This window comes from Clarias gariepinus, chromosome 1 (assembly GCF_024256425.1).
Source record: "Clarias gariepinus isolate MV-2021 ecotype Netherlands chromosome 1, CGAR_prim_01v2, whole genome shotgun sequence".
NCBI lineage: Eukaryota > Metazoa > Chordata > Actinopteri > Siluriformes > Clariidae > Clarias > Clarias gariepinus.
Window position 1 is genome coordinate 34,455,223 of NC_071100.1, and position 14,221 is coordinate 34,469,443.

Sequence of the window (14,221 nt, forward strand, 5' to 3'; positions counted from 1 at the left end):
TGTCTATCTAAAAACATGTAACTTAAAAAAGGTAAACTTTTAAAAGATATATAGTTAAAACGTTTGGTTATAGACAGCTTTGTATTGAAACCATTCAGATAAAGTTTAATTACCCACTACTCATACAAATATACAAGTAAAATACAAATATACAAGTACAATACAAATATACAAAGTACAATAAACCAGATCTTTCAGCCGATATTTAAAAGCAGTGAGCACTATATAATATAATATTATTTTATAATACAATTCATTAGCTGTTCAGGAATAAGTTTCATCTTTGCAGTTGTTTTTTGTTCCTTTTTTGTATATATTCCATATGTTTTATATACATTTCTATAAATTATGCATTTTATAAGGTCGATGTCTTAACACTTCTTTTAAATGAATGTATGTGACTCTTTTCATTAATCCATTGTGCATTAAGAGATTATCCACCAGGGGGCGGTGTTGTTCTAGTAATTCGATATCTGTATCAGATTTCCTAGATTATATGCAAGAATTTGTATTTTGGCAAATAAGTCTGTTAACTGTTGTTGTTGGTGATGGTGGTGGTGGTTTGTAAACAGTAACTTATATAAATATGTAGCTGTCATAAAATTGCCTAGTAGATGTCATTAAAACGGAATATCATTTCAGGCTTGACCAAGTCCTGCTTTATGAACCGTAAGTGTGTGAGAGAATTAAAACAGGCTAAAAGTCTGGCAACAGGATTAACATTAAGCTTCTCACCTTTCATCTCAGTAATCTCACTTAATGAGCAAGGATCTTACATGCCTACATAATATTCCATATTTTCATTTGGGGAAAAAGTGTTTGTGTGTGTGAGTTTCCTATACTTTTTAATATTGTACCCACATTTACAACTTGTTTATTTTATACAGTACTAATGATGTCTTGTTTATTTTGTTTTATAGCACGTTAGTATTTACATTTTATCATGACCCTAAATTGTAATCAGTAATATGTCTGCAGTGAAAGTAATGTATCTATTCCTAATGCATTCATACTTAAAGGTATTTTAGATAGTAATCAACAGTCGTCCATATCTGTTGCATTAGGTTGGGATCTGATGCAACAGACGACAGATGACTCACATAATTTTCCTATTCATCAAACCATTCAGAGAGCCTTTGTGCCTTGTGGATGGGGCATTGTCATCCTGGAGAAGAGCACTCCCATGTGAATACAAATACTCCATCAAAGGACAGAAATGATCAGAAAAAAACATTGTATTTCAAATCTTAATTTGCTTACTTCTTTTTTTATATATATAAAAAAACATATGCTATAGCATATATATAACTAAGTTTGACTTCTTCAAGAATTCCAACTTATTCCCTTCTCTGGTATTCCAGGTTGTGTAAATAATTAACTTTAGTAAAAACCTTTTTTAATGATTTTTTTTATTGTGTTCATCCAAACTACTATAAGAACAGTATTTAATTCATCAATAATGTCATCTCCAGTTCTGCCTGTTTAGTGGTAGCAATTACAGGACTATATGGGATAATTCCTCCAGCAGGAGATATTAAGCTTCAAGACCTTGAGCAAAATTAACCGAAACACACACAGCAGTGTTAACATAACAAGTCAAGCATGAAGCTCAACAAAACAAGACCATTGTTGTCAGAAATGCAGTGGTTATATGAGCAAACCAAGCACTAATATCTTTAGAGAAGCTTATTGTAGCCATGTTTTGTTTGGCTTTCTCTCTAACCATGACAGGTCATTGCAAAGAATAGGGCTGAAGTTTAAACTTGACCCTGACACTAATGCAGTTCCTGGAACTTGTCATGATTTAAGTCTTTTTGTACATTACTCATTGCCATTTGTCGTTGTTTTGGTATACTGTAGCAAACTTTCTTTTCAGAGCTGTAAGGCCTAAAATATGTATCTGTATTTTTTCGGTTTTATTGTTATCTCATGAAATTTCTTTCTACTTAATCTACATCTTTGTGGGTTTTTGAAGTATGAGAGTATACAAGTCAAACTGGGACTTTTGATTGGGCAAAATAAAAGAACAGTTAATAGCGCAAACATGTGAAAAGGACTATATGGGGCGTGTGGCAATAACTCCCAGCCGAGTTCCTGTAACGTAGAAGTGGTGTTCATTGTGTGTACAGTTCCCATAGACAGATGTTTCTCTTTCGCAAGTTGGCTACAAGTTATCTGTAAATTTTTAAGGATAGCTGAATATTCACGGGAACATTCAGTGAGCAATAAGCCACCTCGGCAGGTTATGACCATTCCTCTACAGTAAAACTTTCAAGAGCTGCCTGTAGCAGTGTGAGTAATGAAACCAGTGTTTCTGAGAATATTTATTTGGTTAATGGAAACTATATTAGATGTCATGAAGCAAAAGCAGACTGCATTGAAGAATGGAGTAAAAAAAAAAAAAAAAAAAGCTTACAGCTCAATCTTATTTTAACCCTTGGCAAGTGTGAGGCAGAGATTGTCTTTGGGTGTTCTACGTATCAAGCCAAACTCCAAATTATATTTGTCAGCAAAAGAGCAACAGAAAAAATGCCTTATGACAGCACTGCTTAGATACTGCTCCCAGACAGAAGAAGCAGAGACATTGTAAAGTCACATTGATACGTACAAGAGGACAATGTGGGAAATACAACCGATGTCTTGCGGACAATACAGTACACACCGGACACCTAAAACAGAAAGAATTAATTTGATCCAGCTAAAACTAACTTTTTGTGTTGCCTGTGGGAAGAACGGGACTGAAATATGAGCTTGTACGTGGGATTATTTTCCACAAGAGATTCTTGATTCAGTTTAACTCTAGCAATGCATTGTGGGATGTTCCCATACTGGCACTTACTGATAAGTTATAATTATATGAACTGTATTCTAATTTATTTTACCTCGTTATCACATACTCCACTTCAGTGCTCAATGTAGAAAGAGTGAAAGGAACTTGAATAGCTCACATTTAATAATATTAATATCATATATCACTCACTCATTCTATATAACACTTATCCTGTACAGGGTCGCGGAGGGTCTGGAGTCTATTCCGGGCAACTCAGGGCACTAAGTGTGGTAAACCCACTCATCTTTGCGGAATTGTTGTAATTCAGCCACATTGGAGGGTTTTCGAGCATAAACCGACTTTGTTTAAGGTCATGCCACAGCATCTCAATTGGATTCAGGTCAGGACTTTGACTGGGCCACTCCAAAGTCCTCATTTTGTTTTTCTTTAGCCATTCAGAAGTGGACTTGCTGGTGTGCTTTGGATCATTGTCCGGCTGCAGAACCCAAGTTCGCTTCAGCTTGAGGTCACAAACAAATAGGCGGACATTCTCCTTCAGGATATTTTGGTACACAGCAGAATTCATGGTTCCATCTATCACAGCAAGTCTTCCAGGTCCTGAAGCAGCAAAACAGCCCCAGACCATCACACAACCACTACCATATTTTACTGTTAGCATGATGTTGTTCCTTAGAAATGTGGTGTTACGTTTATGGGACACACACCTTCCAAAAAGTTAAACTTTTGTCTTGTCAGTCCACAGAGTATTTTCCCAAAAGGGGATCATCAAGATGTTTTCTGGCAAAACTGAGATGAGCCTTTATGTTCTTTTTGCTTAGCAGTGGTTTTCGTCTTGAAACTCTGCCATGCAAACCATTTTAGCCCAGTCTCTTTCTTATGGCAGAGTCATAAACACTTACCTTAACTGAGGCAAGTGAGGCCTGGAGTTTTTTGGATGTTGTTGTGGCCTCTTTTGTGACCACTTGAATGAGTTGTCGCTGCACTCTTGGGGTAATTTTGGTCATTCAGCCACTCCTAGGAAGGTTCTCCACTGTTCCATGTTTTTGCCATTTGTGGATAATGGCTCTCACTGTGGTTTGCTTCAGTCCCTAGAAATGGCTTTATAACATTTTCCAGACTGATACATCTCAATTATTTTCTTTATTATTTGTTTTTTGAAAATGATGTCTAGCTTTTGAGAATCTTTTGATCTACTTTACTTTGTCAGACAGGTCCTATTTAAGTGATTTCTTGATTACGAATTACAGGTGTGGCAGTAATCAGGCCTGGTTGTGGCTAGATAAATTGAACTAATAAACACAAAGCAAGCATTATTAGAGGTATATCTTGTATTCATCTAATTAGTAGCTAATGTAGTTGATTGCTGTCATTTAAATTTGTATATTGCGAGCAATTAAGAAAACACAAAAATAAGCCACAATTCTTCACCTTCAAACAAATCAGTTATTGTTCTTTTCCAATTTCACCCACGAAATGAAAAAAAAAAAATCCTTATTAGCTAAATTTTTACCCATTTTTTAAAAACATGGTAAGTACAGTACAATTTTTGATTGCTGGCTTTAATATGGAAGTTTTTAATATATATATATATTATACATATATATATACAGCATATATTGTTTTATGTTTAATGTTTTATATAGGTGCTATAAGCTTTTACAGTACACGGAAATGAAACTCCTCAAAATGGATGAATAAATGGGTCATGTAATTGAAGAATCAAAAAGAGAAAAGTCTCCACCACAGTGTCATGGCATTTCCTGTGCTTATTACTCATTTAATGCATAAACCCAATTATTAAATATGCAAAATTAGCCATTTAAAGTAGAAGATCTTAGTGTAAAGTGCTCGGAGGCACTTAAGTTCACACATGCATATATAATGTGTTCAGACAGTTCAGCAGCTGATAAAAACGAAGTTGTAGTTATGCATACTGTATGTCAAAAAAATAGCAAAAAGTGCATTTGGAAAAAATGAAGAAAATGCATTTTAATTTTTAAGACTTAAATCAATTGGCATATGTCCCAGAAAGAAGCTTCAGAAACAATCAAAGATTTATGTTGTAATTAAGTCATCAAATATGGAAAGGTTTTACTTAAGAATCACCTTTTTCCACAGAAAGGTGCATAAAATATGTATTACACTTTTTTCATATGAACCTCAAGGGAGAAAAGGGAGATTAACATTAATAAGGATTTAATCTTAAAAGTCCTGAAAACCCTTTTCAACAGATTGACCAGTTTATATTTAAATATTTATATGTAAATATTTCCAGTTCCAAAATTTTTTTTTCCAAATCTAATTTTAATCTTTAATCCAATGTTCAACTTTTTCTGTTGATATCCAATCTAACATTATTAACATGGAATGATATCAATACTGATTATCAGATGCTAATTTGTAAAGTAATAATTATTCTCCTCATTACCTATTTTATGTGAGATAGTTTGTTACCCAACTCTTATATCCAACTGGTGTTTGCACTACCATACCGGCAGTATGTACTAACATATCTAATATTGTATGGTATGTACAGTCATATTACACTACATGCCATACCAAGTACAGTGGTACGTACCCTCATATTACACTACATGGTGCCTACCACTGTAATGTCACAGTTACTGTATACTATTACCACTGTAATACTATGGTTATATGATAATATTATAGTATATTATCTCCTTTAGTTTACCATATTAAATGCTACTACATGCCTCAGTAAAAAATGTTTATTGAATAAAGGAACAACAATGACACTCATTCCAAAATACTAAATAAATGCTTCCTCACAAATTTAAGCATATTAAGAAATGTTTTGTCAAGCTGAAAATAAAATGTTTAATAATAAATGTATTAGATAAAATATCCAACTAAAAATCCATTTTATATCTTATCCTGTATTCCCATCTGTCCTAAATAACACCTCTTGTAAGTGAAGTCTAAGCAGAAGTGACAGACTTAATTAGTCTTTTCAATAAGCAATAATTCATAGTTGACTCATTCACTCTGGAATGATGTAATTCCTTCTGTCATTTTTCCCCTAGGCAGGGCAATCAGACTGTTTAAATGTGCATAAAGCACAAATTGAAAAAAGTTAAGCATCACTTCAGCTCAATTAAATATAAAGCTCTTTAAATATTAATTTTATCAGCTCCCTCATGAGTTTATCCGACAAAATGGACTGTAAAAATCCACTATTTTTAAGACTAAAATTCAAAGATGGCTCTTTTAAGGTCTGCAAAAAAATGCTGCTTTTGAGTTGTTTTTTTGAGTGAAATGTTTGGAATCTTTAAAAGTGGTATAAGATGATGGCTTCCGCAAGCTGCTGTGTGTTTTTGGTAATTATGAACTTTATGAAAGATTAAAACAGCTCCATATTTATACAAACAGAACATTTTACCCACCGCTGGATCTCCATTGGCCTCTGAGTTTAGTAACAGGAGCACTCTGCAGTAATAAAGAGACCTTAGCCGCTCCAGTAAATACGATGTGATTTGAATAGAGCAGACAGGAGAGAGAAGTGGGTCTTTCAGTCATGCATAATGCAAAATGAATATGACTATATCACAGCCATCTAATGGTGACATAACAATCTGTTAAAACACTTCTCTCAATCTTGGTACATCTTACACATAGACAAAAAGCTATATATACAGTATATGGAGAGACCTGGATTTTTTTGGTAAAAAATTAATAAGATGTGCAATAATGTGTAATAATAATGTGCAGTATGTCCTACATTTACAGAAAAAGGTTTTTATTTTTTTTTTAATTACAGTTTTTTTTCCTAGAGATTGATATAATTCATATATATTATGCATTATTACCCTTTGCAATTTATGCAACTTAAATGTTCTTTTCCACTATTTCTTTTTCTTAAAAGCATTGCAAAAATGGCAGACGGTTTGTTGCTGGTTGTTGATTTGTTGATATGACCTTTACAACGGTCACTCATTCTTTCAAAGGCTAATGGTAGCTGTCATGTTAACCGTGCATGAATTGTCAATGACAGATCACATCATAGTGCATTGTGTAGACTGCATGCTGCAGCTTGCAGGAGATGCTCATTTGAACTCCAGGCTTCTGTCATCTTGGTTGATACTTATAGGTGAAATGTGCTGTATGTTGTACAGTGATTCACACGCTTATGCTTACTAAAATGGCTTACATGAAAAGTATAAAAAAAATAGTATGATCTGGCCCTTTTGGAGCATTCACGTTTGTGAACTTTATGTCTTAAATTAACACTTTTGGACTTGTGTAATGCTTTTTGTTTTTGTTTTTACTGATCCTGTTCATTTCAGGGTTTGCAGTAGCCCTGCTGTAGGTCTCAGCGGGTTTCTATAGGCCCTTTGCCAGCTATGACTGCTTAGGATTGAATATAGTGGGCCACAAATGACCACAAACAGGCCTATGGAAACATGTGGTGGACCGAAAAATTTGCAGCTTTGCCACAATTTTTAATCATGCTCCAAAATTTTTGTAGGCTGCTGGCAAACTACAAATCACTACTCACCCTGACACACCCTGGTTAGCCACAATCTTGTTATATAACTTTGCACAACTCATTATGATTTATGAATTTGCTGTGATTTATAGCAGAAATAATTAAAATGGAAACTGGCTTTTCTTGAGCATGCATATAGCCCATGCCAGCAGGTTAGGGAGTCACCCTGGCACACCCAGAAAGCCATGATCATGCCTCACAGCTATACCCATGACTAATCACAATTTAAAAATTCATAGTAAGAATTGTGGGAACTGCTTTAACCGCAATTTTAAGCAAAAAAAAACATTGCTGCTTTTTCAAAAATTCATGAGACATTTATTTAATAGCATTCTTACCTCATTGCATAAAAAAGCAGTCTCTGAATATGTAAATGGGTCAGTGGCTATTACAAGTCCTCTAATGAAAGAGAAAAGCTACTAGACTGCTGCTGAAACTATTGATCTGTAGCACAGAGACCAGGCCTCACACTCCCAGAGTGACACAATATAGCACAAATGTTCTGATCAAGCCCAGTCAATAATCATCCATTAAAAGCAGATAGACTGTCACATTGTGACCGCTGGCCTCAGCCAGCCACATAAACATGAATTTAACACCACATCCATGTCATGGCTGAACCACATCCATTAGTCCAGTATCAGTTTTCAGTAAATCCTAATATTGATTTTCTAATATTTTTGCAAGGCCATGTACAATGGTCTAAAAACAATCAAACTTTCCATGAACTGAGCAGATTGCTGTCACCAGTGTAATGTGAGTGTGTCCCATGTTGTTGGTCAAATGTCAGCTCCATGAGGACACCAAGCGCCATGTTGGCATTCAAAGCAGATGGATCAGCAAGAATGAGGCTGAACAACAGGCAGCTCTGGGGAGGCAAGAGGTTATTGCTTTTCATTTGACATGTCTACATGTTATTAGCAGTACTGTATGTAATCATTAAATCTGCACCAACTAATGTTTTTTTTCTTTCAAAACTTTTGAATGACAATCATTTTTTTTTTAAAGGGAGACTATAGTATATGCTGAACTGAAAAAGTTATATTATTTTCCAAGTTTCCAATTATGTTTCTTATGTTTGTAATCATTTTGTCTGATTAATGATTGTTGTAAAGACTTCTAAAAAAAGGGCTTTCTTTATGTTTTATTTTTTATTATTATCTGCTGTCCTTGCAATATTTATTATAACTAAATTCACATCAATGTAATATAAACATTCAGTGCTATCCAAAAGTTTTTAGCTGCCCCTCATTTCTCCATATTTTCCAAAGAGCCAGACTTTCTTGAATAATTTTTAAACTAGTCTTAAGAAATAGTTTTCCAAGCTTAATGAAGTATTTTTTTTGTTTCTCATTTTTGTTTCTGTATCTAACCAGTTTTAAAATAATGTTTTTCGTTTGTTGCACCACACAGTTACTTATGAATATTAACAAGCATAGGAAAACATCTAATGTGAAGACACGAACTAGTGGGGAACAGATGCTGAAGATGATAAATGATCAGGCCGGTAAATTTGTATACTAGCGATGCTGAATGCTTAAAGGCGTACGACAGGGTGCCTGGAGTGGCAGAGAAGTATATTAGAGTGGTCCAGGACATGTATGAGAGCTGTAAGACAGTGGTGAGATGTGCTGTAGGTGGGTCTGCATCAAGGATCAGCTCTAAGCCCCTTTTTGTTTGCTCTGGTGATGGACAGGATGACAGATGAGGTAAGCCGGGAGTCTCCATGGACTATGATGTTTGCAAATGACATTGTGCTTTGTAGCGAGAGCAGCTAACAGGTGGAGGAAAATTTGGAGAGGTGGAGGTATGCTCTAGAAAGCAGAGGAATGAAGGTTACCCGCAGTAAGACAGAATACATGTTTGTGAATGAGAGGAACCCATGAGGATACAGGGAGCAGAGGTAAAGAAGGTGCAGGATTTTAAGTACTTAGGGTCAACGGTCCAGAGCAACGGAGAGTGTGGAAAGGTGGTGAAGAGGCGGGTACAGGCAGGTTGGAATGGGTGGAGAAAAGTTTCAGGTGTGTTGTGCGATAAAAGAGTATCAGCGAGAATGAAAGAAAAAGTATACAGGACAGTGGTGAGACTGCGATGCTCTATGGCTTAGAACAGTGGCACTGAAGAAAAGACAGGAGGCAGAGTTGGAGGTAGCAGAGCTGAAGATGTTGGGGTTCTCTTTGGGAGTGACAAGGATGGATAGGATCAAGAATGAGTTTATCAGAGGGACAACCCACGTTAGATGTTTTGAAGATAAAGTCAGAGAGGCCAGATTGAGGTGGTTTGGACATGTTCAGAGGAGAGATGGTGAATATATCGGTAGAAGGATGCTGAGGTTTGACCTGCCAGGCAAAAGGTTTAGAGGAAGACCAAAAAGGAGATTTATGGATGCAGTAAAAGAGGACATGAAGTTAGTTGGTGTGAAAGAAGAGGATAAGGTGATGCAGAGGCAGATGATGCGCTGTGGCGACCCCTAAAAGGGAACAGCCGAAAGACAAAGAAGAAGAAGTGATGCTGAATGCTGAGTGTTTAGAACAGACGAAAGGGGAAATAAAGTTGCTCCTGAGGTTTAACAATGTTTTTGTAACCATAAACAATTTTTAAATTGGCTCTTTATTCACTTTGCAGTCTTTTCACAGTAAGACATTTTTTTCCTGATTCTTAATTTTAATATGGACTGTTTAGTTTAATTAAAAATGAAGAAATGAGTAGAGACTAGTCACTGAATTTCATCGAGATCTGTAATTTTACAGGTAAAAAGTAACAAATTGCTATTTGATCAAAATTCTAGGCATTTGTACATTAGTTTTACTTTTGTTTAATACCTTTGACTATTTGTCTAATATCTTAGAGTTTACCCAGCACATATTCCACAACATATAACCATATTTCTATTTAATATATAAAGACAGTTTGTCTTTAACACCTCATTATTAGCATTCAGGCATTATTACAAACATTATAAACATTATTGTTTATGTAATCAAAGTTATTATTATATTAACTAAGGAATTCTGCTTTTTCTTTTATAAATTGTATTTTTAGACTTTTTAAACTTTTACTTTTCTTTCTTATATTAAATGAATAATTGGGAATATTTCCCCTTTAACCAGAGTATTTATTCATATGATAATTGGACATTTATTTAAGGAAATAATTTCTGTCCTATTACCACCCATGTACTTTTATGTTCAGATAATTAAAAAAAAATGTGCACAAACACAGATCAGTAACAAGTAAGCACATTAACCAAAGAGTGTTTAAGAGAAGTGATTAGAATCATCAACTGCATTTACTGTAGAGACTCCATTTCATGTTGGTTCTGTATTCAAGTTAAGTATCAAGTTATGTCAGGCTCCCAAGTGGCCCTAAATCAATAAGCCATTTAAATATCTTTAGGGAGGATTAGGTTTAGTACATTTCTCATTTGGCCTTAGATTTCATTAAATAGGTTGTTGTTGTTCATTGTAAATTATTTAAGATAAATGAGTGTATATGGTAGCTTGGCATTAGGATCACATGAAGCCTTTAATTGATTCCTCATTACCCCCCACATGGCTCCACACTGGTGCAGCAGCAAGAAGGTCATTTATACCTTGAGGTTCTAGAGCAGAGCAGCACTAAGTGGCTCATCCACAACCAAGAGTCAAAACAAGCAGAGCCAGGAAGTCTGGTGACTCCATTCAACACGCACACACACGCGCGCACACAAAAACACGCACACACACACAATCTAATATCAAATAAACAGTATGTTAGATGATCATCAAAAGTCTACAATGTTCATGTTATTAATATAAGCAAATTTGCATATTGTTTAACCCTGCTACTTCCTTTAATAGATATAAAGTATTTTATATTGCTTGTTACAAATAGTATAAATCAATACTTGCATCTATTTCTTTGGACTACAGTTTACAGGACAGGAACAATATTCATGTAAAATTAAAGGTTTCCTTATCTCAAATAGGCTATGTTTAAGCTCTTATATTTTAATTCAAACATGTTGAATTAGCTAAGTGAACCAGCTGCCGAATAATGAGAATTTGAGAAAGTTCTTTTGAGAAAGATTGCAGAATATATTATATTTCATCCTGTTGAACTGATTTTTTAAAATTTGATTGTGTGAGAGAAAAATGAAAACAAATGCACCCAGTTTGATTGTTTCCTGAATATCAGGTACAGTAATTTGCCATAGAAGTTTGCAATTCTCTAGATTTTGCCGTTGTTCTGCAGAGGTGGACACCTTGACATGATAGAAAATGTATCATATTAACAGTAAACAGTAGAAGTCCTGCCACATATTTGTTCCATACATTAATTAAACCAGCAGGCACAACTCTTTAATGAGTCATCACCTGTTTTGTGCACACAGAGAATTATACTGTATATATATATATTATACTGTATATATACAAACAAACAAAACAATATATATATATATATATATTTTTTTTTTTTTTTTTTTTTTTTTTTGTTTTGTTTTGTTCTACTGCAGAAAACAGGGTGTGTCCTATAAATCAGAGACTTTACAGAGGTGTAATAGTTTAAATAATAAAACCAAAAATGATGTAGGTTAGCTACTTTTAGGATGGTTTAGGTTAAATAAATACATTAAGCAAAGACTAAAATGGTCTGTGATACCATTTTTAAGTTGTTAAAATTATAATGAATTACACAAATATTTAGTAGAAACAGTGTTCTGAATGTTTTATCAAAAACAATGAGTCCACTCTTATAATAATAATAATAATAATAATAATAATAATAAAGACATTAAGAAAGCTACATTATAAAATATGACACTGAAGTGTCTCTGTTTTCATCAGCTTTTTTTATGTTGGTTTGTATTTATTTGAACACAGCAGATTTGTCAGCAATTACATGGAAAGAGGGTGTAAATGATCAACACTAAGTGTTTTGTAGTAGGCTGAATGTACAGTTTGCCTGGACCAGACACTAATTTGCTTGGACAGATGGAAGCAGAGAAAAGCTTAAACACAAAAGATGCAAGTGACCCGGAAAAATTGTAAAACAAAGCCTCAAAGCCAACTATGGCCTTTCAGGACATGCCAAAGATTTATATTTAGTAGTATATGTAGTTGACTTACAGTTAAATGCTTAGATTTTTCACTTAGTTCATTGGATGCTAAAATGCACCAAGATATTATAAAGTCTCTTTAAATCCACGCTACACTCTCCCAAATCCCATTTAAATTAGCTTATATTTAAACCATAATCAGCAGCTGTTATTGATTTAAATTTTAATTATATAACTAAAATAATAAAAAGTAACTTTAAAATGGCAGATCCTTGATTAAAGATCTTGATTGTCTGCTTTGTTTTGTTCTTATCATTTTATGATTATGTGCTGGATTTAGTGATGCATGATAAACTCTATAAAGTTTGATGTGTTCCTGTATTAATGTTTAAAAAATGTTATGCCCTTATTGCATAATAAAATAGGCAAGACAAATGTATTGTTCAACCTTATTTGCGCAACTATTATCACAAGTTGAATGACTTCCAGTCCAGAATTGTTCCTCCAAATGGTTTCGTATTTTCTATGCAATAAAAAAAAAAATAGTCTGTGCTGTGAGAAATCACGTATCTCCATCAAAAAGCCTGAAATATTTGCTGATATGGGAAAGATACAGGTGGTGTGGAGTGCTTCCTCCATACAGGAGAGGAACAGGAGTCGACAACAAACATCCTCCCAAAATATTACTCCCAACAGTTCCTCTGTACGGCCCTTCTAGGTCTGTGGAGATCTGCCGTTTCAGTTTATTCCTTCTGTTCTGGAACCAGATTTTGACCTGGGTCTCAGTAAGTTGTAAGGAGCTGGCGAGACATGCTCGTTCAGCGCTGCTCAGATAGCGCTTTAAGTCAAATGTCGACTCCAGCTGGAAGATTTGTCTTTTGGAGAAAATGGTGCGTGTTTTCTTCTTCACCAGTACTTTGGTCTTCTTGTGGTTTTGGGGATGTTTAGAAATTTTATCTTGGCTGTTCGTGTTGGGATAGTTTAAACTTACTTTGTCCATCATGATGCTCAGAGAGCGGCCACAGCCATCTCTTCCACCGTACTCTGTCAAATAAACACACTATGGCCATTACACAAACAACAATAGGCTTTAATGCGCGCTTCTAAACTTTACATTCCTCTCTCGTTCAGGTGCCACTGGCAAGCGTACACTTTTTATACATTCAGTAGAATATATATTTGTTACCTTGGAAAGTTGATTAGTGTACAGGTAAATCCAAATATAAATTACAATCTATTTATATCTGATTAAAATATTTTAACGTTTTAATTACTACAGAGTGTCTCAACTGGCTTTATGCAAAGGGGAAATTAACATAAATAAGCAATTACATGCAAATTATTTATAAAATGTGTTAACAGAGCTTTATCATGAGTGGGAGAGATGACTTTATGCGTTTACAAAGACATTATGCACAAAAGTCTTAGCTTCTCCTGTCTGTGGAGCCTTTTAAGACACCTGTACTAAAACAAGTACAAAATATTTCCCACAAAAGTGACAAAGTTACAGTGAGCAATTTCACCTGCTGGGAGTGTAAAAACAAGTTAATGTTAACTTTAAAACATAAAACGTTCCACCCAGTCTTTAAAAGGGGTGTATTTAAATTACCTGGTTTATGAGACGATGAAAAGCTGCTCTCTGGACTGAGTTGTGAATTTGGGCGATTCACATCAGACTCCTTATTAAGGATGTGATCAATAGTGAATTTCAGCGCTGCTGGTCGGCGCACCGCGTCGTCTTTATTCATGCTTCCTGATCCCGGTTACCTTAAGTTAGTTTCTTAAAGCTCGCGCGTCACTGATGAAGCGTGCGAAGCGGAGAACAGTGCAGGGCGCGCGCAGCATCATCCCGCGGTCAGCGTCACTCCGCTCTCCCGACGCA

The 14,221-nt window shown here is 35.0% G+C and overlaps 1 protein-coding gene across 1 annotated transcript; it reads right to left on the bottom strand.

Annotated features, from left to right (window-relative positions):
- Positions 1-12,721: 12,721 nt before the first annotated feature.
- On the bottom strand, positions 12,722-14,096 carry LOC128530627 (homeobox protein HMX2-like). The gene is made up of 2 exons (XM_053504677.1): positions 13,949-14,096; positions 12,722-13,383 (listed from the first exon to the last, which is right to left on the bottom strand). The coding sequence occupies exons 1-2, from the start codon at positions 14,085-14,087 to the stop codon at positions 12,902-12,904; spliced, it is 621 nt and encodes a 206-aa protein (XP_053360652.1). The 5' UTR covers positions 14,088-14,096; the 3' UTR covers positions 12,722-12,901.
- Between the last annotated feature and the right edge of the window lie 125 nt (positions 14,097-14,221).